The sequence below is a fragment of the Bos taurus genome, chromosome 5 (genome assembly GCF_002263795.3).
Source record: "Bos taurus isolate L1 Dominette 01449 registration number 42190680 breed Hereford chromosome 5, ARS-UCD2.0, whole genome shotgun sequence".
NCBI lineage: Eukaryota > Metazoa > Chordata > Mammalia > Artiodactyla > Bovidae > Bos > Bos taurus.
Genome location: NC_037332.1, coordinates 112,680,683 through 112,706,691, shown reverse-complemented (window position 1 = coordinate 112,706,691; position 26,009 = coordinate 112,680,683). Strand labels below are relative to the sequence as shown.

The window sequence follows — 26,009 nt, the reverse complement described above, 5'->3', positions numbered from 1 at the left end:
ACGCCGTCTGCGAAGCCCCGCCCCCGCCCGCCAAACCCCGCCCCTCGTCATCCGTAAGGACACTACGCACATGCGCGAAAGTGCGTCCCCGCCCCCGCGCTGTCTTTCGCACTGACCGTGCCATCCCCGCTCTGTCACCTCACAGTTGCCGGTGGCGGGTGCTGGGGCGCGAGCAGCCCAGGGCGGCCTCTCCCCGCCCCTCAGGCCGGGCCGGGGCTCGGTCTCCTGTTCCGTCCACTCCCCTCCCCCGTCGGGTACGGGAAGGTCCAAGCCGCTGCCGGGTGCCTGAGGGACTTCGTGGCCGCCGCCGCCACGGGTCCCGATGGAGCCGCCGAATCTCTATCCGGTGAAGCTCTACGTGTACGACCTGTCCAAGGGCTTGGCCCGGCGGCTCAGCCCCATCATGTTGGGTGAGGGGGGCTGTGGGGAGCGGGCGGGAACCGGGCAAGAGGGCTCCGGGACGGCCGGCCGAGGGGGGCAGGCCTGGGTCACGACTCAAGGGAAGGCCCAGAGGATGGAGAAACGCCCGAGGAGAGAAGGTGTGCGTCTGAGGTGGGGGCCCCCTAAGCCCCCCTTTGCAGTCATCACGTTTGAATCCCGGGAGAGGGCGGGGAGGAGTCACGCCCTCCCCAAGCCCTTCAGAGCCCCTCCAGCTCGGAGGAGGGATAAGCCGGCGCTGAGTCCCGGTGGGTGTCCTGACTCGCTCGTGGAGCCCCCTTACACTCCTCCTTCCTCGGAGGGGAGACGAGGTTCCTTTCCGCGCAGTGCCCCGCGTGGTGAAAGGGACACTGCGGAGGAGAGCCTTCGCTCCGCGCCAAAGGGAAACTTCCTGCAGTCTCTGGGATAGGTGGGGAGAGAAGGCTAGAGCGTGTTGCACAGGTGCCCCGCCAGTCGCCCCCAGAGAGAATAAAGTCGGGGTCTCCCGGCTTCCGAACTCGAGAATTCACCGAGTTCGGCCTGACTTCGTCTCGACAGTTCCTAAGTTAATTGCTTTTACCCACATGGTGAAAAAGCAATTGGAGGATTGGGTGCTGTTGGGTCAGTAATGATTAGTGAAGGAAGTATTTTCGGTTGTGCTCCATTAAACTACTTAACTACCAGGAGAGAAAACCAGTCCCAGTTTAACGGAGACCAATCCTCTTTTATAACCCAAATACCAAAATGTCTTGTGTAACCTAGGAATAGTCCGGTTTGTGGTTTCAGGTGCTGTTGGGCAGGAAAGGATTATGGGAATAGAAAACTAAACAGTTTGGGAGCATCCATGTGAATGGCTAGTTTTTCTTGACTTCTGTGGAGATGTTAGAGAATGTTTTAATTCGTGTCCATGAGACAAGAGGGGAGAGGTCAAGTAAGAAAGGCTACCTTTGAGTTTGTGTGTCCTTGAGTTTCTAACATGTTTTAGTAGAGTGAACTTAAATCACTTAACTCTGGGCCAATGAGTGATTCCTGTTTGGCTTTCCATCAGAAATCACCTAGGATCCTTGTTAAAAATACAGATACCTTCCTTTCCAGCATATATTGTTAAATGGGAATATAAAAAGTGAAACTGAAATAGTTCTTTCTATATGCAGTTGGGTGTTTGAAGCAAAGGATACTTGTTGTTTAGGCAAATAGTTATCTGGAGAAATACATAAGAAAATTGCTAACAGTGTTAGCTTATGAAAAGGGCAACCTGAGGCTGGGAGACAGGAATTAAAGGGAGATTTTGCTGTAAACTTTTTTGTATCTTTTGAATTGTGCACTATACATATATTGCAAAATAAGTATTGTTTTTGGCCACACTGATTTGCGGGATCTTAGTTCGGCAACTAGGGATTGAACCCCTCTTCCTTCGCAGTTCTGGCACAGAGCCCTAACCACTGGACTGCCAGGGAATTCCCACAAAGTTTTAAATATATGGATTCTAGAGCCTTATTACACAAGTACTAAATAAGAATCTTTTGGAGTTTTGGTCCAGAAACCTGTCTTTTTAATAAGCTCCTCAGATAATTCTTACATAGCCAATCCATGTTTAGAAGTTTGGGCCTAGTTCTCCAGTTGTTAAAATGAGTAAGGCAAATCTGAAAGCAAAACTTATAGAGTCACTGTTTGAGGAAGGTGACAGTCACTAGTATATTACATCAGTCAAGTTCTGACTAAACCTCTTGGAATGGAGCCATTTAGTTAGCTTGATCATAGTGAGGTGTCACTTTGATACTTCCTAGGCCCATCCATAAAAGCCTCCACCTTTACACTGGATATTTTTTGTTCTATTATCTAATAGTTATTGATTTTAGCTGAAAGGGGCCTTACGGCCATTGATTCATAATTCATTCAACATATTGAGTGCCTACTATATGCTAGTCAATGTCAAGGTTAAGTGAAGATGATGTGATGAATAAAGATGTTCTCTGCCATCATGGAGCTATTTAGTGGGGAAGACAGTAAAAAATAAATAAGCATATGAAATAATTACAAATTGTGAAAAGTATTAGGCTGTGCAGGAAGCCAACTAGGTGCTGAGACGAAAAATATGAAGAGAGACCAATTTTAAATAAGAGAATCAGGAGTAGTGGCTTTTAAGTTGGAAATTTAAGGATGAGGAAGAAGTAGTCATAAGGTGGGTGGTGAGGTAGTTACAGGGTTCCAGGCAGAAGGGGAATTAGCCTGCCAAGGCCCTTACGCAAAAAGAGCCTGACCTGGCACTGGAAGAAGACCTTTGTGGAGTTCAGTGGGTGAAGAACAAAGTGCCTTAACTGAAGGTGGAATACTGGGACTCCTTCCCATCCCATCTGAAAGCTTTTTTAATAGATGTGAAATCCTAGAAGACCTCAGCCAAATTGGAACTTCATCAGTTGGGCACCTTTGATTGCAGTGGTATTTCTGAGAACACTACCTTGCCTGCAAATTTAATTCTCTGTTCTCTATCTGCTTTTCTCATATTGCTTCTCTACCTTTTGTAAAAGTAATGAAAAAAGGGTTATCAGAGCTGATAATTGTTACTTTCTAGAGTTAAAAACATGGAAAATGGGCATTGCTTTACTGGTTCATCCCATCCAAACATCACTAACCTTAAAGTTGAGTGTGTCCCAGTTCTGTGAGTAGCCATCCATTGATTTCCCATTCCTAAATATTAATGTATTTGAATGTTTAAAAAATCAGTTTTTTCCTGTTTTTTTTTAATGAATTCTAGAAGCATATTAATAGCTAGAACTTACTGACTGCTTGCCATGTGCCAGACCCTTCTGTTTCCTGAGTATTTTCATGTGTTACATTCTTCACCACAATTTTGTGAGAAACGTCCTGTTATTACCTCCTTTTTTTAGTTGAGATTCCTGAGATAAAGGGCATTAAGGAATTTGTCCCCAGGTCACATCTGGTAAGTAGCAGAGCTGGGCTGTGAACACGGGCAGTCTTGACTTCCAGAGCTCGTGTTCTCAGTTATTTTGCTGTACCACCTTTCCTGTGTAATCTGTTCCTTTATAACTGACGTAAAGTAGGGACCTCATTCAAGTTTATAAAGGCATTTTTTGGCCAGATGTTTCAAATCTGGATGAGGAAAATAGCTGAGTTCAATGTGTGTGCCAATCATAATCACAGATTTATGACCATCCCTCCTGGCCTTCATTGTCCCGAACTAGTATGACCTCATCAGCAGTGCCCTCTCAATCTTTTTTTTTAAGGTGGGGTGGCCTGGCTCTTTAATTTAGTTGTTGTACTCTTGTGACAGTTCCTCATTATGAGACCCCATCTAGTCTATTACATTCATAACTAGACCAGATAAAGCCCAGTGTAATTCCGTTCTCCCCTGAAACAGTGTGGACTCCACAGTTTTACCCTGTCCCCTTTTCAGTCTTCTAGAATTGCTTCTCATGAAACTGTTCCTGTTCCACTCAACATGAACATGATCCCAGAAATATCCTTAGCTTTCTAATCGAGCAGATGGCCTGATTGTACTTTTTTTTCACGGTCACTATTTGCCTAAGATAATTAGCTATTATGATTGTCCTTCAGTTTGTCCTTTTAATAATTTTGGCTGCTCTTTAAATTCCTTGACCTCTTTTTGTGCGAAAGTATGTAAAAATAAATGTGGAAGTTTATGTATTTATTTAATTATGCTAAGGGATTCTTGTATTTGTTGATTGTTTTCTGATCTGAAGTTTTGTGTGCATATACATGTTCCAAGATCACATTTATTTCCTCTTTACAAGCCTGTCTCAAAGTTGTTCTCAGATTTAAAGACTTAGGCATATACAATATATATAAATATATATTCCCGGCAGAATGCAATCTAATGAATATTTAAGATTTTACACTGCTCAGTTTCTTGCTTAATTCTATAGTACAAATATTAAGAAAATAAAACACTGTCCTTGAGTGTCCAAGACTCTGTCCTTGAGGAGTTTATTTAGTTAAAAATAATGTTGTACATATACCACATTAGATAACAGCCCAAAAGAGATTAGGATTAGATGCCAAAAAGAAGTGAGTGGTGAAACAATTATTTTAGGCCTTGAAAGACGGGACAGGCCATTGTGGGCTGGATGTGTCAGAAAGACTTCAGCAAGAACCCTGAGCTCCTGAAAGGCAGGGACGCTGTCTCCCCTGCGTGTTCCCTAGCGGCCATTCAGAGCTGGTGGTCAGTAAATATTGACTATATTTACCCAGAGACAAGCTCAGGCTTAAAGATTAGACAGAATGTATTTAAATCTGAGGGGATTTATTTAATGTTTTAATGCCATCTATTGTGCTTTGTTTTAGATATTTATTCTTCATTGTGTGTGTTGTTTTATATCCATCCAATGAGTTAATTTAGTAATAACTGCCGTTTCTTAATAGCAAAATGAAAAAACGAATGTGACTTACTAGGCCTTTCATGATCCTTCTGCTTTTCTCTCCACCTTCACCTGTCCCCACATCCTGAACAGTCTCTACTTAAGACTTTCTCAACTGGGTTCTACTGGAGAACTAAGCCCTGGGGAAAATGATCTGAGTAACTGTTTCTCCCAGTAGATCCTCAAGGCATCATGGCTTAATTGTCTTAACAGAACCCCAGGGTCTGAGAAGATGGTTGTGCATCTTAACAGGACTGAACTGTTCATTTCTTTTTCACCTCCAGGCTTTTCAAAGGCTGTGCCCACTGCTAGGGATAGTTTCTCTCCCCATCTCTTAGCCTGGATAACTTCTGCTTATCTTTGAGGTCTCTACTGAAGTGTTACTTCCTCCAGGAAGCCTTCCCTATCCCCCTGCCTCTCAAATCTTGGTCATGTGTCTCTATAAAGTAGGGATAACATCCTGTGATCTCCTCTAATAGTATTTATTCTCTTATAATTGCATGTTTTCTCATCTATGTCCACTCCCCCAGCCCCACCTGGACTAGAAGCTCCACTGGGGACAAGAATCCCTGATTGTGCATGAGTGCTAAGTCACTTTAGTTGTGTCCAACTCTTTGTGACCCTATGGACTGTAGCCCGCCAGGCTCTTCTGTCCATGGGATTTCCCAGGCAAGAATACTGGAGTGGGTTGCCATTTCCTTCTCCAGGGGATCTTCCCCACTTAGGGATCGAACCCTCTTGTCTCCTGCACTGGCAGGCAGATTCTTTATCACTAGCACCACCTGGGAAGCCCTGGAATTCAGTAAATATCATACAAACTGATTAAGTGAAGCAGGTTGCAGATCTACCTCAAAGCATTGCTACAAGGCCTGACTCATAACACCAAGCAGTGATTAAGAGGGAACCCACTCAGTACTGAAAGAAAAGAACTCACAAATTAGTTATTTTTATCCTGAGAAAGAATCCTGTACTAGCTCCTAGAGCTAAAGTATTAAGTAGTTTTAAATCTATCCTTTTTTGAGGATTAAAATACCTCTCAGTTTTTAACAGTGTTTTGCATTTTGATTTTGTGATGACCTTTCCCTGCCTTAAGGAGGGGCAAGCCCCCTGCTAATAAGCTTTTTTTTTTTTTTTTTTACAAAATAGGTCCAGAGGTCCACTTATGATACACAAATGTTTCTTTTTACCTTTTCCCACATAGATTCAACATTTACCTAGTGGTTCTAGAGAATAGTGAAACTCGCTCAATCATGTCCGGCTCTTTGCAACCCCATGGACTATACAGTCCATGGAATTCTCCTGGCCAGAATACTGGAGTAGGTTGCCATTTCCTTTTTCAGGGGAATCTTCCCAACCCAGGAATCGAACCCAGGTCTCCCACATTGTAGGCACTTCATTCTTTACCAGCTGAGGCACCAGGGAAGCCCTCATAGCTCAGTCAGTAAAGAATGTACCTGCAATGTAGGAGACCAGGGTTCAGTCCCTGGGTCAGGAAGATCCCCTGGAGAAGGAAATGGCAACCCACTCCAGTACTCTTGCCTGGAGAATCCTATGAACAGAGATGCCTGGCAGGCTACAGTCCACAGGGTCACAAGAGTCAGACACAACTTAGTGACTAAACCACCACCTAGAGAATAAGCTGATTTTTTTTTTTTTTAAGTTAACCCCTTCACATTGCTGGTAATCTGGAAAATCAGATTAAAACATTTCCAGTTAAGAGCTCTTTGTCCTTGTGGAGAGACACCTAGGAGGTGAGCTAGTGTGCTCAATTGCTCAGTCATGTCCAACTCTTGCATGGACTGTAGCCTGCCAGGCTCCTCTGTCCCGGGGATTCTCCAGGCAAGAGTACTGGAGTGGGTTGCCATTTCCTTCTCCAGGGGATCTTCCTGACCCAGGGGTTGAACCCAGGTCTCCTGCATTGCAGTCAGACTCTTTACCGACTGAGCTACTAGAGAAGCCCAAGGTGAGCCTGGGCTACTTTCAGTTTACACCCACGAGCTAATGCCGCCTGCCCCTGGAGTCCCATCCCTGCCACCCACTTTTTGCTTATTAGTAGACATTTATTTAGCACCAGTAGTATACAAGGTGAGCATGTCCCATTGCCAACTTGTGTGTCTATACACACAATCTCCACTACCTTAATTGGCGAGGGAGGTAGATGGAGTATTTTCTCCTTGGCTTTTATATACTGACTTTACTCTTATAATCAGGACCTCAGTCTACATTCTTTGTTGTTAATGATGAAAAACAGGGCTAATATCCACAGCTTCTATTTGTTTTCATGTGCATACCTCACAGGCTTCCAAATCAATGCAGTGGGTGTGCCAGCAAGCTTAGAGACATGCTGCCATCTGACCCATGCACTCTGCAGCTTGCTGAGGAAGTCCTAGTGGGAAAACAGTCTGCTTTTCTGTAATGTGCTTATAGCCACTGAGCCTAATTCACATCCCCCAATGGCCTTGTGCCCTGATTCAGTCTCAAACCCTCACCACCTACTCACCTACTGTGTCTCAGTCTGAACAAAAAAATTTAAAAATCACTCCAGTCCCACTTTACAATGCTGGTCACCCCCAGAGGAGGCCATGACCCTGGTTCTTGTCCTCAGGAGAGCGCCATGAGGACAAGCTAATGTTACATTTACATGACAGCTAACGTTACATTTCTACCTGAGCTGCTCTAACAAGTACATGGTCATACCCCCCTTTTTTTTTTCTCTTTACACTGGACAAATCATGAGTTTTATTTACCGGTTTGAATGATGTTAATAAATATTTGTCCCACTCTACTATGTAAAGATGTGAAAATAAGGATAACTATGAAGCACTTTAAGAAAGGATGTGAATCCACTCAATCCATTTCAAGTTGTTTCTAGGTGTTTGGTAGATGGATTGATAAATGACAGAAGGATAAATAAGAGGACCTTTTTTTCTGTAGTTTCTATCACCATTCTATGGGTGGATGGGATCTTAAGCATACCTTGATGTGGTTGAATAAAGAGGAAGTATAATGTCTAGGTTGGGGCTTCTCCGATGCCTCAGTGCACAGAATCTGCCTACCCTGCAGGAGCCGCAGGAGATGTGAGTTCGATCCTTGGGTTGGAAAGATCCCCTGGAAGAGGGCATGGCTGTCGCACCCCAGTATTCTAGCCTGGAGAAGCCCATGGACAGAGGAGCCTGGCACGCTATAGTCCACAGGATTGGCACTCACGCATGCATAATGTCCAGCTTACAGATAAGTTCAATGATCAGTACAGAGAATATCAAGGGGAATGAAGTAGGACTTGTTTCCCACAACTTTGCATTGTTTTTCAGGTGTAAAAATAAGCGGCAGGAAGGTCTCTGAGGCCTCACTCCAAAAACCCATTATTTTAGTAGGACTGGGTTTGAACCAGTGCATCTGGACCTGCCACCTGTCTTCCTGGGTCATTGAGCGTGGGCATCTGAGAAGGCAGAAGCAGGATGCAATATGCCAGGGTTGCAAAGTCATTTGAATAACAAGCCAGGGCAGCCAAGATTGAGGCTCTTTAGCCTCATTAGCACCGTATGTCAGCCACCACAGCTGTGCATGTAATATCTCTGATCCAGGTTCTTTGCTCAGCCCTAGAATCACAAAGATGCATAAGCAACGGCCCTTGTCCTTGAGACCATTATAGTCTAACGAGGGGAAAAGACCTATAAGTAGGTAGTTTTTATACCAAGATGCTGTGAGCAGCCATAAAACTTTCAAATGGTAAAGCCTAAAAGAAAAAAGAGGTATTCTTTTTGTGGGGCACATATTATGTGCCAGGCACTGTGCTGGGCCTCCTTCATGTGTCATCTCTTAATCTTGGAAATGTTATGAGCTGGACACTATTACTATGCCTTTCGTTCCCTAACAGAATCGAAAACCAAGGTTCCCACAATACCAACCAATAGAACTTCCTGCAGTGATGGAAACAATCTAGATCTGCACTGTCCCATGGCTAACTGCTAGCCACACGTGGCTGTTGAGAGTGCTTGAAATGCGGTACTGAATTTGTTCCTTTGATTTTAAAAGCCACTTGCGGTCAGTGACTACCATGCTGAACAGCTCAGGCTTAGAAAAGTTCTCAACTTCTCCAAGTTGATCTACATGACCTGCTTCTCCATTACTTCTGCTCACCTCCTGCTTTTCTCCTCACTCACCCGCTCTAGCCACAGTGGCCTCCTGAAGGTCCCTCGGATACACCTAGCATGTCCTGCCTCTGCACGGCTCCCTCCCTTGCCTCCTTCAGGCCTTTGCTCAAATGCCACCTTCTCAAATAGGCCCACCCTGGCCGTCGCTGAAATGCCCAGTCTCCCTTATCCTGCTCTTATTTTTATCACTCATTGTTGTTAACCTACTGTGGTTTATTATGCTTATTAGTATTATTTATTGACTGTCCTATCTCCACACCCTGTGAATGCATTGAAGGAGTTTTGTTTTTTTTTTGTCTCCTTTGCATTCTGACGTATCCTTAATGCCAAGTACATCACCTGAAGTTTAATAGTCACTTAATAAACATTGATTCACTGACTTTTAAAAGTTAGTGAATTTTAAAAATGTTAGCCATACCATTCAGCTTGCAGGATCCTAGTTCCCCAACGAGGGACCAAACCCAGGCCCTGGGCAGTGAAAGCGCAGAGTCCTAACCATCAGACCACCAGGGAATTCTCAGAACCTGTGTTCTTCTTTACTACACTGTACTTCCTGTCTTATAAGTATAGTGTTCTTCCCAAAGTAGATGAGAGCAGGATCACCCAGGAGAAAGCAGGATTCCTTATCTGTCCAGTTTCGTGCATCATTGCATGTCTCCAAGGAAATAAACATCAGATTGCTGCCATTTAGACAATAAGCTGCTTTTTATGTGTCCATCCAGAAGAGCACACCAGCTCGATTTAAAAGGCAATGTTAGTCTCTCCACTTTACCATTATGAAAGGAAGAGTGTGGTCTTTTAGAGTCGGCTGGAAGAGATGAAGAGTCCAACTCAGTGCCTGTCCTAAATGGGTTATCACTTCCTTTTGGCATCCATTTCTGTTTCTGATCCATCTCTGTAGAATTTCAGCTCGGTTTGGATCAAGGCAGAGCCTGCCCCACAGTCCCCAAAACCCCGGGCCAGAATCCCTCTGTCCCATTTGTGACTTTGTGGTCAAAGCAGCCGGTCTCCTAGTGAAAAGCAGACTGGTCTCTAGAGGCAGAAGAACTCTGCTACATTTTATTTTCCTTTGTTATTTCATTTAGCCTCGCAGCACTAACAGCAAAGTGTAAAATGATTACATGTAATTCAGGATTTCAGACTAATCTGATGGATACTGAAATCCGTTCTTAGATCTTACCTATCAACCCTGAAGTGGAATTTCTTTGATCTTTTTAAAAAATTATATCTAGTATCTCCATTTATCAGAATTCTGTGTCCCACACACTGTGCTGCTTTACACCAATAATCATTACTGATTATAACAACTTTGTATTGATGAAACTGAAGCTCATGTTGAATAAACTTGCCCAAGATCCACCTCTAGCAAAGGGAAAAGCTCAGATCTGAACTTACGCCATATTCCTTTTTTTTTTTTAATATGGACTATTTTTAAAGTCTTTAATTTGTTACAATATTATTTGCATTTTTAATGTTTTTTTTTTTTTTGGCCACGAAGTATGTGGGATTTTAGCTCCCTGACCAGGGATTGAACCTGTACCTCCTGCATTGGAAGGCAGAGTCTTAACCACTGGACTGCAGGGAAGTCCTATGCCATATTCTTAACTGCTTTTAATGACACTGTGCTGCATCATCAATAGATTGTCATGGAGGAGCCATGGTTTCTTTTGTCTCTTCCAAAAAAAGAAAATTAAGCCAAGGTTATCTGTTTTAAGTTTGCTTGAAAGGGCAAGATAGTGCAGGTTAGGCAGAGGGAAAAGTGTAATCATATCAGCTCCCCTTCTGTACAGGGCCTAGTTTCATCCTTTAGAAAGTCACAGGGCAAACACCGAAGCATTGAAGGCAAAAGTAAGCACTCTTTGCTTCAGATCAGATCAGTCACTTTGTCGTGTCCGACTCTTTGCCACCCCATGAATCGCAGCACGCCAGGCCTCCCTGTCCATCACCAACTCCCAGAGTTCACTGAGACTCACGTCCATTGAGTCAGTGATGCCATCCAGCCATCTCATCCTCTGTCGTCCCCTTCTCCTCTTTGCTTAGCACTCAGTAAACAGTTACCCTGAAGTGATAACCAGAGGTGGGTGAGTGATGTTCGATCACGCTCTCGTGTCCTTCACTGTGCTTCCTCTTTATCCTCCTGCACTCCTGCATCTCCCATGGCTGACTGCGCAGACCTCCTCACTCTATTCTCAGCTCTCTTCCCTCCAGTACATCTTCTGTTCCTACAGTTCTCTCTTGGAAGACACAGTTATCATTTGAAAACCTGGGTCTGGTCACGGCCCTGTGCTGCCTCGCACCCCCATGGCCTGCAGTGTGGGGCGGCCTTCTGCGCAGGTTTGCTCTCTCCTCGCACCCTGGCCTGCCACTTGTCCTCTTCCCGCCATCACTGCACCCTTTGCTGTACCCTGCCTTAGTCTTTTTCATAGCTCTGTGTCTGCATATGCTGTTCCCTCTGGCAGAAATGTCCACTCCTCTCCCTGTTTGTTCACTGGTTACATTGCAGCTTTGAAGTAGTTCAGAGCTTTACCTTTATTACGTTTATTTCTATTATGGAGCCTATCAGCATTCACAATAAACTGTGGAAAATTTTGAAAGAGATGGGAATACCAGACCACCTGATCTGCCTCTTGAGAAATTTGTATGCACGTCAGGAAGCAACAGTTAGAACAGGACATGGAACAACAGACTGGTTCCAAATAGGAAAAGGAGTTCGTCAAGGCTGTATATTGTCACCCTGCTTATTTAACTTCTATGCAGAGTATATCATGAGAAACGCTGGACTGGAAGAAACACAAGCTGGAATCAAGATTGCCGGGAGAAATATCAATAACCTCAGATATGCAGATGACACCACCCTTATGGCAGAAAGTGAAGAGGAACTAAAAAGCCTCTTGATGAAAGTGAAAGAGGAGAGTGAAAAAGTTGGCTTAAAGCTCAACATTCAGAAAACGAAGATCATGGCATCTGGTCCCACCACTTCATGGGAAATAGATGGGGAAACAGTGGAAACAGTATCAGACTATTTTTCTGGGCTCCAAAATCACTGCAGATGGTGACTGCAGCCATGAAATTAAAAGACCCTTACTCCTTGGAAGGAAAGTTATGACCAACCTAGATAGCATATTCAAAAGCAGAGACATTACTTTGCCGACAAAGGTCCATCTAGTCAAGGCTATGGTTTTTCCTGTGGTCATGTATGGATGTGAGAGTTGGAGTGTGAAGAAGGCTGAGCGCCGAAGAATTGATGCTTTTGAACTGTGGTGTTGCAGAAGACTCTTGAGAGTCCCTTGGACTGCAAGGAGATCCAACCAGTCCATTCTGAAGGAGATGAGCCCTGGGATTTCTTTGGAAGGAATGATGCTAAAGCTGAAACTCCAGTATTTTGGCCACCTCATGCGAAGAGTTGACTCATTGGAAAAGACTCTGATGCTGGGAGGGATTGGGGGCAAGAGGAGAAGGGGACAACAGAGGATGAGATGGCTGGATGGCATCACTGACTCAATGGACGTGAGTCTCAGTGGACTCCGGGAGTTGGTGATGGACAGGGAGGCCTGGCGTGCTGCGATTCATGGGGTCGCAAAGAGTCGGACACGACTGAGCGACTGATCTGATCTGATCAGCATTCTGTGTTAGTTGTGTATGGCTCTTTTTCCATTTGACTTTGGACTCCTTAAAGGCAGGACTTGGATTTCGTACTTGCATTTCCATATCTCTCATCACTTCTGGCATATAGAGGTATAGAGGTACAGAATACACGTGCATTGGCTGGTCAAATGGATGGCATCTTCAGAGTTCATTCTTGTTTTCTAGAGGATTTCACCTCACACATGCTCAATGAAGAAGTGGATAATAGCTTTTCTATACTCTTGTTTTACTTTGTCTCTGTAGATGAGACAGAAATTAAAAAGATAGAGTTGAATTGACCCTAAAGGAGAAAGAAAAGCAGACATAAAATTGGGTACATCAGGACTTCCCTGGGGTCCAGTGGCTAAGACTCCACACTCCCAATGCAGCGGCTCTGAGTTCTGTCCTTGGTCAGGGCACTAGATCCCATATGCTGCAACTAAGACTTGGCACACACACACACAAAAGGGTACATCAATACCAGTGTTTCTGTTTGAATTCTGCTTAAGGATTCTGATTATTTTTCAACTTATTTAACACGACATATCATGTCACAACCTAAGGACCTTATCAGAGGTCCCCCAAGAGGTTTATAAGGGGTTCCTCTGATCTGAATTTCCTCTGGCTGGGAGGCAAAAGTCCCAAGTTAGTCTAGTCCCAAGTGACTAAATCTCTCTCTTTTTTTTTTTCTTCTCCACAGGGAAACAACTGGAAGGCATCTGGTAAGTTGGGTGGGGCTCATTACATTGGCTGGTTTATGAAACCAAACAGCATCATGCGTTTCAGGTTCCAGTCTGTGGCTTCCAGTTTGAAACTTAGCCCTCTAAGCCACAAACCTTCACATTCTAATGCAGTGGTTCCCAGCCAGAAGTTACCAGCGTGTTGAGACGTTTAGGGTGGATGGGTGGAGGCCAGGGTTGCTGCTGTAAACATCCTGCAGTGCGCAGGATGCCCTCCACAATGAAGACTCATCCAGCTGAAGATATCGGTGGCGCAGATATTTCACCTGTCCTAAGGAAAGGCGGAATGATGTATGCCCACCCCGACCAAGGTTTCTAACTACAGAAGTCATGAGGACCCCACGTGGTCTTAAAACACAACTTCATTGGGCTCTCAGACTCATCCCTGTCAGACACAGGATGATGGCTGGGCTCTGTTCCATTTCTGAGGAAACCGTAGGTCAGACTTCTGACTGGATCCTAGAGCCTACTGACATTTTGGTTGACCAGATGACCATTGCTTTGTTCGACCGGAACCAAGAAGTAATATGAGCACCTTTACTTGAAGTAGGTCCACACTGAATACCATCTGGTCTTTCCGTCAACGTGGTCCAGGTTAACTACTCCTGTTAGTTTGAAAAGTCTGGGAACAATCTATGGCCATACCACCCTGAACACACCTGATTTCATATGAAAGGTCTGAAAACACATCTTGGTCTGCAGAGCTTTATTTCAGTATTGTTTAGTTAATGTTGGGGTGACTCTCAGGACTCCCCTTCGCTCACGTGATCCACAACAATGGTTCTCAACAAGGGACATTTCTGCCACCAGGAGAACGTTGGCGGTGTCTGCAGACATGTTTAGTTATCACCACAGAGGGCATGAGGGATGCTAGTGCCATCTAGTGGGAACAGACCAGGATCTGCTAAACCTAGAATGCGCAGGCCAGCCCCCACAGCAAAGGATTAGCCAGCCCCAAATGTCACTAGTGCCAGTGCCGAGAAACTCTGATCTATGATGTTTATCTTACTTTGTTTGGTTAGGATTATAAAGCTGTTGACCTTTAAGTCATGTCCTGAGGCAGAAATTACTCTTACAGCAGGGTGGTGGTTGCTTTTCCTCAGACCACAAGCCATCTGGCTCATTCTCCCTCTTCTCTGCGTTGCAGGCACACCTCCATAGTCGTGCACAAGGATGAGTTCTTCTTCGGCAGTGGCGGTATCTCCAGCTGTCCGCCAGTGAGTGTCCGCCCCCACCCCGTCCACTGTCCCAGGTTCCCGGGGGTTCTCATAGTCCAGGAACCTTGCTGTCCTCCGTAGTTCTGGCATCCAGCCAGTGTAGGTAGCCCTGTGGCCTAGTTCTTCATGATGACCTCAAGACTCAGTTCAAGAATACCCTTCACAGGTCCGCCAGGCAGCTGCCCCCTGTCTGTTCCCATGGCATTCGTGGTTCCTCTGTCACATTGGGCATGTGATGGTGAAATGGGCTGTTGCTGAGTCTCCACAGGGAGCCCGGTGTGTGCTCCTTATAAGCTGAGACTGTCTCGCTCTTCTGTCACCATCACCAGCTCAGGGCCTCTTTCCTGGTGTGAACTCAGTCAATGTGAAGCTGATGAGGGCTCTGACAGAGAAAGTGAGGTGCCCAAAGTTTGGTAGCCAGTTGCAGCACTAGTACTAAAACTCAGGTTTCTCTGACTCCAAATCCTATGTCCTTTCCCAGAAAATGTCTGTCTGAGCTATCTAAGTGTTGTCCCAGGAGGTACTCAAGCAAAGACCCAAAAAACATTCATTTTGATACTCATAAATGGGATGTCATGTTTTATTTCTCCCTTCTACTGGTCCCCCACCTCCTATAACCAAGTCCTTCACTAAGCCCAATTCAGTTCCACCTTGTAAGTGTGTCTCAAAGCAGTCTGTCCCTCTTCATCTCTTCTCATTTCTCCGGAGTTTTCACCTTAATCCAGTCACCCTCATTTCTAGCCTGGACCATAGCAGTGCATCTGCTCTTCCTTCTCAGTCGGTTCTCTGTACAGATGGCAAAGCAATCTTTTCAAAATCCAACTCTGATCATAGCATTCCCCTGCTTAAATCAGAACTCTCCCCACTGCTCTCAGAATAAAAACCAGAAAGCTCAGCATAGCCTCCAAGGCCCCATCCGATCTGGGCTTGCTCCCTCTCTCTAGATAGCCCTTTTGCCCGTTGTGCCCTTCCCCACCCTTACCCCCCCTTCTCATTCCTTGAACATCTTGGACATTTAAACCTGTCCTCTGACATCCATCCCTGATCCTTCACTGGGTTAATTCTCTCCATCCTTAAGGTGAGCTCACTGTCACTTTCTTAGACAAGTCTTCTCTTTTGGACTGGGAAGGTCCCCTGTTTTATGTACTAATGGCATTCTGTACTTTTTCCAACAAGACCCTTATCACAGCTCATAATTATACATTGGTTTGCCTTTATTGCTAGACTTTAAGCTCCACATGGACAAGAATCTCATCTGTTTTGTCCACATACCTCCAGTGCCTTGCATGAGGCCTGGCGTGTAGTAGGTTCTCAATAACATATTTGTTACACGAGTGAAGAGTAGTGGGTCAACAGTGACCTTTTGGTCTCTTGCATCTCTGACTACAGTAATCTGCTCAGCACACTTTCCCCTCGAATCTCGTCAGGCACACAGTGGGTGCACAAGAGCTGTCGCATGGATTTGCCATCTCTTCAAGGAGCGCTGCTCTGAAGCGCGCTCCCTCCCCCCCAGTCTATCCCCAGCCCTCTCCCCCACTGATCCTGTTGCTTTCCCCTCGGCTGGTTCCCCCAGGGCCTCAGTCTCTCCTTGGATCTGCTACGCCAGTCTGTTAACCCGTGGCTGAGGGGTTTTGGTAGGCCTTTCAGGGGCCAGTAGCTCCCTTGCCAGGGGAACCCTATCACCTTGTTAAATTAGCCTCACAGATCAAAAAGGAACTGAATCGTGGAAATATCTGCCAGCTTTTTCACGGTTCTTCACGTTTTCCCAGTGTCACAGGGGGATCAACTGTGTCATATGAAAAGCTGGCTGCATCCATGGTGAATACGGGCATGGAACGATGGCCGCCAGGTGTGAGCCATTTCTGGCCGTCCTGCTCGGCCCTCGTGACTAGGCCTGCTGGGAACAAAGAGAGACTGCAGTGCAGGTTCTGGGTTTCTGTGTCTGTCCACTGAAGGAGTGGACAGTATCAGGAGGCCCACCTGCAGAAGACTGAGCTTCCCAGGGCCTCACCAGAAACTGGACACCCAACTTCTCAGCCATGTTGTCAGCCCACGGCCACGGACAGTCTCCAGGAGCCTCTAAACTGTTGTAGCCTTGACACAAAGAGGAAATAAGTCTTCCTCTGCCCCAGGTGTTCTGAAAGTTAGAAGTTGTTGGAGCAGAGCATTTGTGGTCTTCCGTAGCAGGGGAAAAAATTCAGCAGAGGGAGTGACTTACTGGCTTTCTTTGGATTGGCTCTTGTAGGGAAGGACTTTGCTTGGGCCCCCAGATTCTGTGGTTGATGTTGGGAGCACAGAAGTCACAGAAGAAATCTTTCTGGAGTACCTGTCCTCCCTGGGGGAGTCTCTGTTCCGGTGAGTGGAGAACAGGGGAGACGGTAGTCGTGTCTGTCTCCCCAACTAGATAATTGGCCCCCAGATGGCAGCCACCAGGTCATTTCCCCCAGAGCACTCAGCGCAAGGTCTGGCCCAGTATTTGCTGAACTACTTAGGATGGGAAAGGAGCTACCGTACCACAAAAAGAGCTCAGCACTGCCTCCAAGGCTGCTGTTCCATCCAGCACACCTACTGCTGAAACTTTGAGGGAAGGAAGAGCTATTTATTCCTTCTGATTAAAAGCAGCTGCTGCTATTTCAGCACATGCTGCTCTCAACCAAGTATTTTGTCCTGAAAATCAGAATCAGGGTTTGTAGAGAGGTTGGGATGAAATACACTGGAGCAGGTTTTCTCTTACTGAAGCTTGAGTCAATTTCAACCGTTAAAGTTCTAACCCCGGAGCTCGGCTTTTGTGAATGCAAAGATTCTCCTGAAATGGAGGAGCCATATGTTTTTATTTCATTCTTCCCTTTAAATACCCAGAGTGGCAAACCAAGCTCTGCTTGGGAGTGTAGGAAAGGAATTCCCTGTCCTCAGATTCAGCTGTGGTCACCCTCCCATTGCCTGACCTCAGTTTCATGTACACGCTTACTGACTCATATCTGTGTCCCAAACCTCATAATGTACAGAAGTGAAGCCTACAACATCTTTGAGAACAACTGTAACACCTTCAGCAACGAAGTGGCACAATTCCTAACTGGGCGGAAGATCCCTTCTTACATCACTGACCTTCCCTCTGAAATTCTTTCCACGTAAGTGGCCTCCGTCTCTGCCTCTGCCTTTGAAATCCCCACTCACAGACAAGGTCTCTCCTCTGGCCCACATCCGCCTCCTTCCCCATCACTGCCCCCCCGCCCAATCCTGCCAGGCTCGGTAGGGTGTCATGATGGCAGCTTCTACCTTGGAAGGCCACCAATTCTTTCCGCCCTCGGAGGCTCACCTGTGTTACCTTCACCCTCCTACTCTACCCTGTACCAACTCTACCCTGGCCTGAGGGCAACTGCAGAACTTAGAAACCCACTTGATGCCGGCCCCAGTGTTTGTACAGAATCCTGGCATCTGTCTTTCCCATTGCACATGAAGCTTGCCACTCCCCAGAAGTGCCCGGTTAAAAGGCAGTTTAGATGGACAAGCAGAGTAAGTCGGAGAATTAGTCAGGGGACTTGTTTTGAAACTGTCAGTCTTTCTTCCCTTGGACCTTGAGCTCTTTGACATCCTCAAAGACAACCTCCCAGTCAACCTCGTACCTCGTAGCACACAGACAGCCCTCAGTAGATGTTTTCTTCAAAAACACCCTGTAGCCCCCAACCCTGATGTGGTCCAAGCTTTGTGGGCCACCATCCAGGCAGTGTCCTTTCCGGGGACACGCACACTCAGTGCCCTCGTACCCCTTCCTCCCCTTGCGTTCAGGCAGCCTCTGCCCGCTGCAGGACCAGGCCCATTTCCTGACTCTGACTCGGTTACTCTAAACTGAGGACCTGTCCAGCAGAGACCCTGACAGGTTTAGCAGGCTCAGCAAGGTGAGCTATCCTTCACACCTGGGTCAGAACCCCTCAGGAAACAAGGCTGATGTCAGTATCCAGCCGGCGAGGAGAGCCCCATGTCCCTGGCCCTGCCTTCCTACTCCTTAGTGGGCGTGTTAAACCCCACGGCAGGATCTAGGTTATGGGCCCTGAGTAGCTGGAGTGTTCTCGCTGTTATTATTTGGTGCATGGAGTTCCTGAACTTGTCTGAATTAGGCTTACTATTTCTTGGTTTCCTCTGTTTATGCTTTAGAATTTTTCACTTCCTTTGAATTCAGGGACGGTTTTCAAAAATGGCAGCAGCCACTGAAGAAAAAGAAAGCCAATAACTGAGATATTTTGCGGGCAACCCAATTTAATGTTGTAGTAATCTTGGAAAGTCTCTCTTTTTTTTTTTTATTTTTGGCTGTGCCACACAGCATGTGGGATCTTAGTTCCCCAACCAGGGATCAAACCCACATCTCCTGCATTGGAAACAGGGGGTCTTAACCACTGGACCACCTGGGAAGTCCTGGAAAGTGTCTTAAGATTACAGTATCTGCAGTCTTTTTTCCAGCTAAGCTACTCTGAGAGCACACTGGGCAGTGGCATCAACGCCTTCTGGCAGCCTGCACCTGTCACTTTTCCTGAGTACTGCCAATACCCCCAGAAGACCCCAGTCCCCCCAAAGTCCAACTGTGTGCCATCCTCATTTCTGACTTTCTCATTTCACGAGCCCACCCGAGCACCCGTGTCTCTTCTCTCCGCAGGCCCTTCGGACAGGCCCTGAGGCCCTTCCTGGACTCCATTGCAATCCAGCCTCCCGGAGGGAGCCCGGTGGGCCGACCCAACGGCCAGAGCTAACCGGACTGCATGGGACCGCCCTGCCTCACCAGGGCTTTTCCTTTTTAAACAAAACAAACCCTACCAGATTTCTATTTTATAATTTTACATCAGAGCTAACAACCAGGGGACGGCTTTTTAAATTTCCCAGGGAAGGAAATCATCAGGCTGCATGTAGGACACAGCTGCTAAGACACAGAACAAAATGCCATCCCTTCTAATAGTATTACACTAATTTATTAAGGCTCTCTTGTCTGTGAGTTCACTTTTGACGCTGCTTCCTAAGCGTCCTCCCCACTGGAGAAAGGGAGGGGCTTTGTTTAAGCAAGAGGCACTGTTTGGGGGAGCCCCAGCCCAGAACCTCTTTCTAGAGAATGCCCATACTCCACCCAGGTTGCAACCTGCTGTGGGACCCAGGTGAGTTTCACATTATCCGTGACCTGGAAGTCGTTACTCGCCACCATGAAATGAACCAAAGGATTGGTGCACATGGGGCCAGTTTCAGGGACATTCACCCAGCCTGAGTGAACTCTTTAGCCACAATCTCTCTCACCTTCCCTCCCCTCCCCCAGCAAGGCCAGGGGGCCCGGACTGGAGCAACCAAAAGCCTCAGGATGCGGGGAGAGTAACAGCAAGTGCCAGTCCAGAGGAAACAGGATAAAGCCATGCCTCCTTCCACCTAGACTGATGGCCCGTCCTCTGACATCGCTCTAGGAGAGCCTGCCTTGCTGTCTGCAGTCTGCTCTCCCTCCGTGTAGCTGACCTGTCACAGTTAATGAAGGTCTGGAGCGGCAGAGACCCAGGCCTTTTGTCTGCAAGTAATAATGTAGGTTATTGACAGTCATTGTACCCACCCCACCCAGACCAATGTGCAGTATTCAGCTGGGGACCAAGAGGAAATGATTCCCTGCTCTTGGAAGATGTCCCTGATGTAGAAAGCATAATAATGCAGAATCAAGGTGGCAAGAAAATGTAGTTATTTCTGATAGGGATTTTTATAGTATCCTAAATGTGTTTTGAAGGCACATGTTATTTCTGGTGTCCTTCTGACTTGAAGGAAGCAAGATGGAGGACATGAGTGGGCATTTTCATAAAGGGCTGTTGGCCAGGAGCTTCTAGGCAGGGAACAATCTGGAAGTTTCTAACCTGGAGAGGCTTTCAGATTCTTTTGCTTCCTGTGAGCCCGCCCTTAAGTTGGGAGAGTGGATGTGGAGAACTCAGCTCCCTGGTGCCTGAGCCCCAGCCCTGACCTCCATGGGCCCCTCCTGCCGCGGCTCTTGCCAGTTCTCAGACTTGAATTACCTTCTCTCTCCTGGGGTCTGGCCCACAGCAGCTGCCTTTCCTCTCCAAAGAGCTGCTGCTCACCTCTGGCCTCATCTCCCATCTCTGCCGTTGTCATGGCAGCGGGCATCGTCGGGTCTCAGCTGGAGGAAAGGTGCTCCTCTGCCTTAGTGTTTGCCTGTGACCTGAGCAGGGCACGTCCCGGATGATGAGCTGTGCTATCAAGTGACTTTTAAGATTGGGAGCTAAACCAGTGAGCACTTGAATCCTTCTCAAGACCCACTGATTGGCCAGTGTACATGGTAATCATCTGTCAGAGCAGAAACCAGCAGGGCTGCTATTCAGTGTGGACCAACTGGCAGAACTGGGCTGTGGAGAGCGCATTTCAGGCTGGGCTTCTCCTGGGAGGGCAGCTTGCTGGTGGAGGCCACGGCTCTGCTGCATAGCCAGGTGCTCTCCTTGTTTAGCTCGCCTTGACAAGCCCTCTCTCTCCCCCAGGCGCCTGCTCCAGACCCCTCTGCCCAGGGCGCTGTGGTCTGGCCAGAGCGTGGTGGGCCTCACAAGCTCCTCCTCTTCTCTGTCCTCCCCCACACCTGGGCTCAGTTGATTTCTGTCCTCCTAGTAGTCACCTCCAGACCCAGGGCTGTACCACGAGGTCAGCCTGAGCTGCTCCCCTGAGAGACTTTGAGTCCCTTGGTTCACGGAAAGTCGCCCTTCATGCGTAACAGCCATTTGTGCCAAAGCCCGTGCCTTAGGGCTTGTCGGGGACGAGGAGGGAGCGATAAGCCTTCCCCTCAGCTCTGCAGGAAGGCAAACCTTCCCTCCCCCACCCCAGTCCCACCGTCACTCACTGGAAGCTCAGGCTAGGACCCCCAACCCCATCTTCACATTTCCCTGTATCCTAGGACCTCAGGAGCCTGCTCATTGTGACCAGCTAGCTCCCCCGGGGCACGCACAGGCAAGTGGAATGAGAGAGGAGGCGTGTGTGATTGTCTCACAGTGGGACGCCCCCATCAAGGTCCACGGGTCTAAAGGGGCAAGGGAGGAGGAGAGGGCATGAACTGTCACCCCCCTCCCAGAAATAAAGTTTGTAACTTGGAAATTCCTTTCCGCCCTTGAAGTCAAGTTAATAATTGTGTCTAGTATGGAGGTGTTTGCTGGTTTTCTTTGGTATTTTTTCTAATGCAATAAACTCACTTCTGCCTGCTGCATTTGTGTGCTGCTTGAGGGTCTGAGTCTGAAGCCAACGTGAAGCAACTCCAGGCTGCTGCTGCTTCTGTCTCCCTCTGAGCTTAGCTTTGCTGAGTCTGGACATGCTGCCCGCGCTTGGCTGTACACCTCGTGGATAAAAAGTGATAAGAGCAGGGAAGAATGTATGACTTTCACTACCGGACTATAAAGGTGGAGAAGGCCCATAGAGAATTCGACTAGCCTAAGGTCACCTCGTGGTTGAGGGTGGAGAAAGACTCAGAAGCCTGGTTTGCTGGGCCCAGTTTCTGAGACCTCAGAGGACATTCACCTCACAAGAAGTGTCTACTTCTGGTTTCAGTTTGGCTGTAGGCTGGGTTTGTGGCCCTGGGGATCTCTCCCAACCTTGTTACCATCACCTTACTGAACAAGTGTTGGGTTGGATGGACAGCTCTCTGAATGACCCCTGATATGACCAGACACATCAGCTTGGTGGTGGGTGTTTGCGGGTTCAGTCAGGTCACTTGGAGTGAGCACCTTCCCCTCACGATGGATGTGAGGTGAGCACTGGTCCCGTTTTACAGATGGGCGAGTGGGTGCAGAGGTGGCAAGTGGCTGAGCTCTTGAGTCCAGCCCATGTTCTCACCACCACCCAGCTGAGACATCATCACTGAGGCACTGCCTCTTTCCAATGTGCTGGCTTAAAAATTAAGCAAGAAGGGATAGGAGGCGAGAGGGAGGGGACATATGTATACCTATGGCTGATTGATGTTGATGTATGGCAGAGGCCAACACAATATTGTAAAGCAATTATCCTTCAATTAAAAACATTAAAGAGTTTCTGTCTTTCTAGAAGACACAGAGGGCAGGTGGCTTTAGCTGACATATTTGCTTCCCAAGAGCTGGCATTTTTAGGGTCAGAAGTCCTTAAGGGGAACCCAGCAAGGCAGTTACCTGATTGGTCTAGTTCTCAGGATTTGGCGCGCTCACTGCCCTGGGCCGGGTTCTATCCCTGGTCAGGGAACTAGATCCTACGCACCACAAAGAAGATCCTATGTGTGGCAACTAAGACGCTTAATTAACTCAAAATACAAACAGTAAACAAGTCTGAGAACTAAATGACAAAACGCAGATCTGAGAGAAGAGCATTTCAGGCAGAGAGAGCAGTAGCAAGTGAGAAAATGTCAGAGGGACTGAATGGGACTAGAGCAGTTGGAACTTGAGCAGAGGGGGTGGTGGGAGATGTTGAAGCTGGAGAGTGGGTTGGCCCAGTAGGTCAAAGAATGATGTGACTGGTTTGCACTGTTGAGAACAGACGGGGCAGGGGAGTTGGGGTGGACAGATGGCAAGAGGAGCAGCAGAAAATCAGGGAGGAGGATAGTATAGCTGTCAGGCAAGAGGTGAGGGGAACTGTACCTCTCCCGTGTCCGGAGCTGTGAAGAAGTCCTGGAGATTGGTTTGGTCCCTGTCCCCCCGGGCGCTTAGAACGTCAAGAAAAATGGAACAGCCCCTGTGAAACACGCAAAGGCAAGAGCTACCAGGACTGAGGGCTGCTGTCAGCCACATGGCCCGCTTCTGTAAGCTTTTAATGTACTATTCCAGCTTCATTTGGATGTGCTTAGATTTCTTTGTTTTTTCCAAAAGGAAAAAAGTTGGGGTTATGTGAGCTTCCCTGGTGGCTGAGACGGTAAAGAATCTGCCTGCAATGCAGGAGTTGCAGGAGACACAGTTTCAATCCCTGGGTCAGGAAGATCCCCTGGAGAAGAGAATGGCAGCCCACTCCAGTATTCTTGCCTGGGAAATCCCATGGACAGAGGAACCTGGCGGGCTCCAGTCCATGGGGTCTCAAAGAGTCGGACACGACTGAGCGACTAAGCACTTTCATATGAGTATAAAGATAATGTATATTTAGAAGATGTAAGCAACCCATGAAAGTATGAAGATGAAAAAAAAAGTCATCTAAAATTCCATCATCCTAAGATACGTTAACGTTTTGTGAACATCCTTGCAAGATGTTTCTGTTGATTCAAAGGTACACGTTAGACATGCTGTGTCATCCCTGGCTTTGTTCTCTACCCAACATGTAGCAAAGATCTGAAGCCCCTAGCAAAGTGGAAGGAGAATCATGGAGGAGGGGGTGGGGGTGCTGGACTGAGGAAATTCCAAGGAGAAGTCATTCCAGCAATTTTCCCCAAAGCCTGAGGGAGCTAGTAGGAAAGAGTAAGATGCTCAGGACTTTCCTCGTGGTCCAGTGGCTAAGAAGCCTGCTCCCAATGCAGGGGGCCCAGGTTCCATCACTGGTCAGAGAACTAAATCCCACATGCCACAGCTAAAGATCCTGGGTGCCTCAACTAAGACCCAGAACAGCCAAATAAATAAATTAAAAAAAAAAGAATAAGATGCTCATCACAGATGTGTGCCAGGAGGTGGGGAGGGGCATGATGGTGCAGGAGGATTCCTGCAGGCATGTTGAACCATGAGACCCATGTCTCCTTATGCACACATGGGGACCCTGGCCTGAAAGGACACATCACTGAATGTGAGCTCTTGCCCATGAAGACTGGCTGTTTTGGTAAGGGGCAGGGTTTCCCAGACTGGTCCTGGTATACAAGCTTGCCTGGGAGCCGAGTCCTCTGCCTTTTCCCTGGTTAGATAAAACCCAGTAAGGTCAAGTTGCAGTGAGGGAGATGAACACCAGGTGGCGCTGTGGACTCACGCGGCCCAGTTCACCCTGGAATGTCTTGGGTACCACACTGGTGAAGTGAAGTGAAATGAAAGTCTCAGTAGTGTCCGACTCTTTGCGACCTCATGGACTGTCCACGGAATTCTCCAGGCCATAATACTGGAGTGGGTAGCCTTTCCCTTCTCCAGGGGATCTTCCCCAGCCCAGGAATCGAACTAGGGTCTCCCGCATTGCGGGCAGATTCTTTATCAACTGAGCTACCGCTGGTCCAGGAGATCAAACCAGTCAATCCTAAAGGAAATCAGTCCTGAATACTTATAGGAAGGATTGATGCTGAAGCTGAAGCTCAAATACTTTGGCCACCTGATGCGAAGAACTGACTCATTGGAAAAGACCCTGATGCTAGAAAAGATTGAAGGTAGGAGGAGAAGGGGATGATAGAGGATGAGATGGTTGGATGGCATCACTGACTCAATGGACATGAGTTTGAGCAAGCTCCAGGAGTTGGTGAAGGACAGGGAAGCCTGGTGTGGTTCAGTTCATGGGGTCAAAAAGAGTTGGACACGACTGAGAGACAACTGAACTGAACTGACCACTGGTCACCTGAGCTTACCCTGCTCCCCACACATCTCAACTTCTCCATGACTCCCGTAGAGTCCAAGCAGCAACAGCCAAGCTTTGTTCTCATGGATCAAGGTTCTTCCCAGATTTGTCCCCAGACCTACATCCCACTCCCTCCCACCACCCCCACTGGCATGTGCAGGTCCCTACCACTGCAGATCCCCTGGAGGAGGGCATGGCAGTTCACTCCAGTACTCTCGCTTGGAGAATCCCATGGACAGATGAGCGTGGTGGGCTACAGTCCTTGGGGTCACAAAGAGTCAGACATGACTGAAGTGTTAGCATGCACATCACTGCAGAGGGTTTCCAGCCTCCACCTCCAGCCTTGATTTACCACCTGTCCTCAGAGCAACCCTTGCTGCTGCTACTGCTGCTAAGTCGCTTCAGTCGTGTCCGACTCTGTGCAACCCCATAGACGGCAGCCCACCAGGCTCCCCCGTCCCTGGGATTCTCCAGGCAAGAACACTGGAGTGGGTTGCCATTTCCTTCTTACTCAGCGCTAAAGGCCCAACTCCCGCATTTCCTCTGCAGACCCTTCCTACATGCATGCTAAGTCGCTTCAGTCTGTGTCTGACTCTTTGCAACCCTAAGGACTGTAGCCCACCAGGCTCCTGTGTTTATGAGATTCTCCAGGCAAGAATACAGGAGTGGGTTGCCATGCCCGCCTCCAGGGTATCTTCCCAACCCAGGGATTGAACCTGCGTCTCCCGCAACTCCTGCATTGCAAGCTGATTCTTTCCTGCTGAGTCTCTGGGAAGCCCAGAGCCTTCCTGAGCCCTTCCTAATTTGGGGCAGACCTCTTCCTCCCGAGCCTCCCCGCACACTCCCACCAGCTGGGACTCTCAAAGGGCAAGGTCTGGCTCTGATTACCTGATGCCCAGCACAGGGCCTGGCACAAAGCCAGCTCTGAATGAATCTGTTAGGTAGTTAGAATAGGAAAAAGGAGTCCAGAACGGCAGTGGATAA

The 26,009-nt window shown here is 47.6% G+C and overlaps 1 protein-coding gene across 1 annotated transcript; it reads left to right on the top strand.

Annotated features, from left to right (window-relative positions):
* The first annotated feature begins 141 nt into the window (after positions 1–141).
* On the top strand, positions 142–21,762 carry DESI1 (desumoylating isopeptidase 1). The gene is made up of 6 exons (XM_002687946.7): positions 142–410; positions 13,293–13,314; positions 14,480–14,549; positions 16,795–16,904; positions 17,555–17,677; positions 19,198–21,762. The coding sequence occupies exons 1-6, from the start codon at positions 323–325 to the stop codon at positions 19,289–19,291; spliced, it is 507 nt and encodes a 168-aa protein (XP_002687992.1). The 5' UTR covers positions 142–322; the 3' UTR covers positions 19,292–21,762.
* The last annotated feature ends 4,247 nt before the right edge of the window (positions 21,763–26,009 follow it).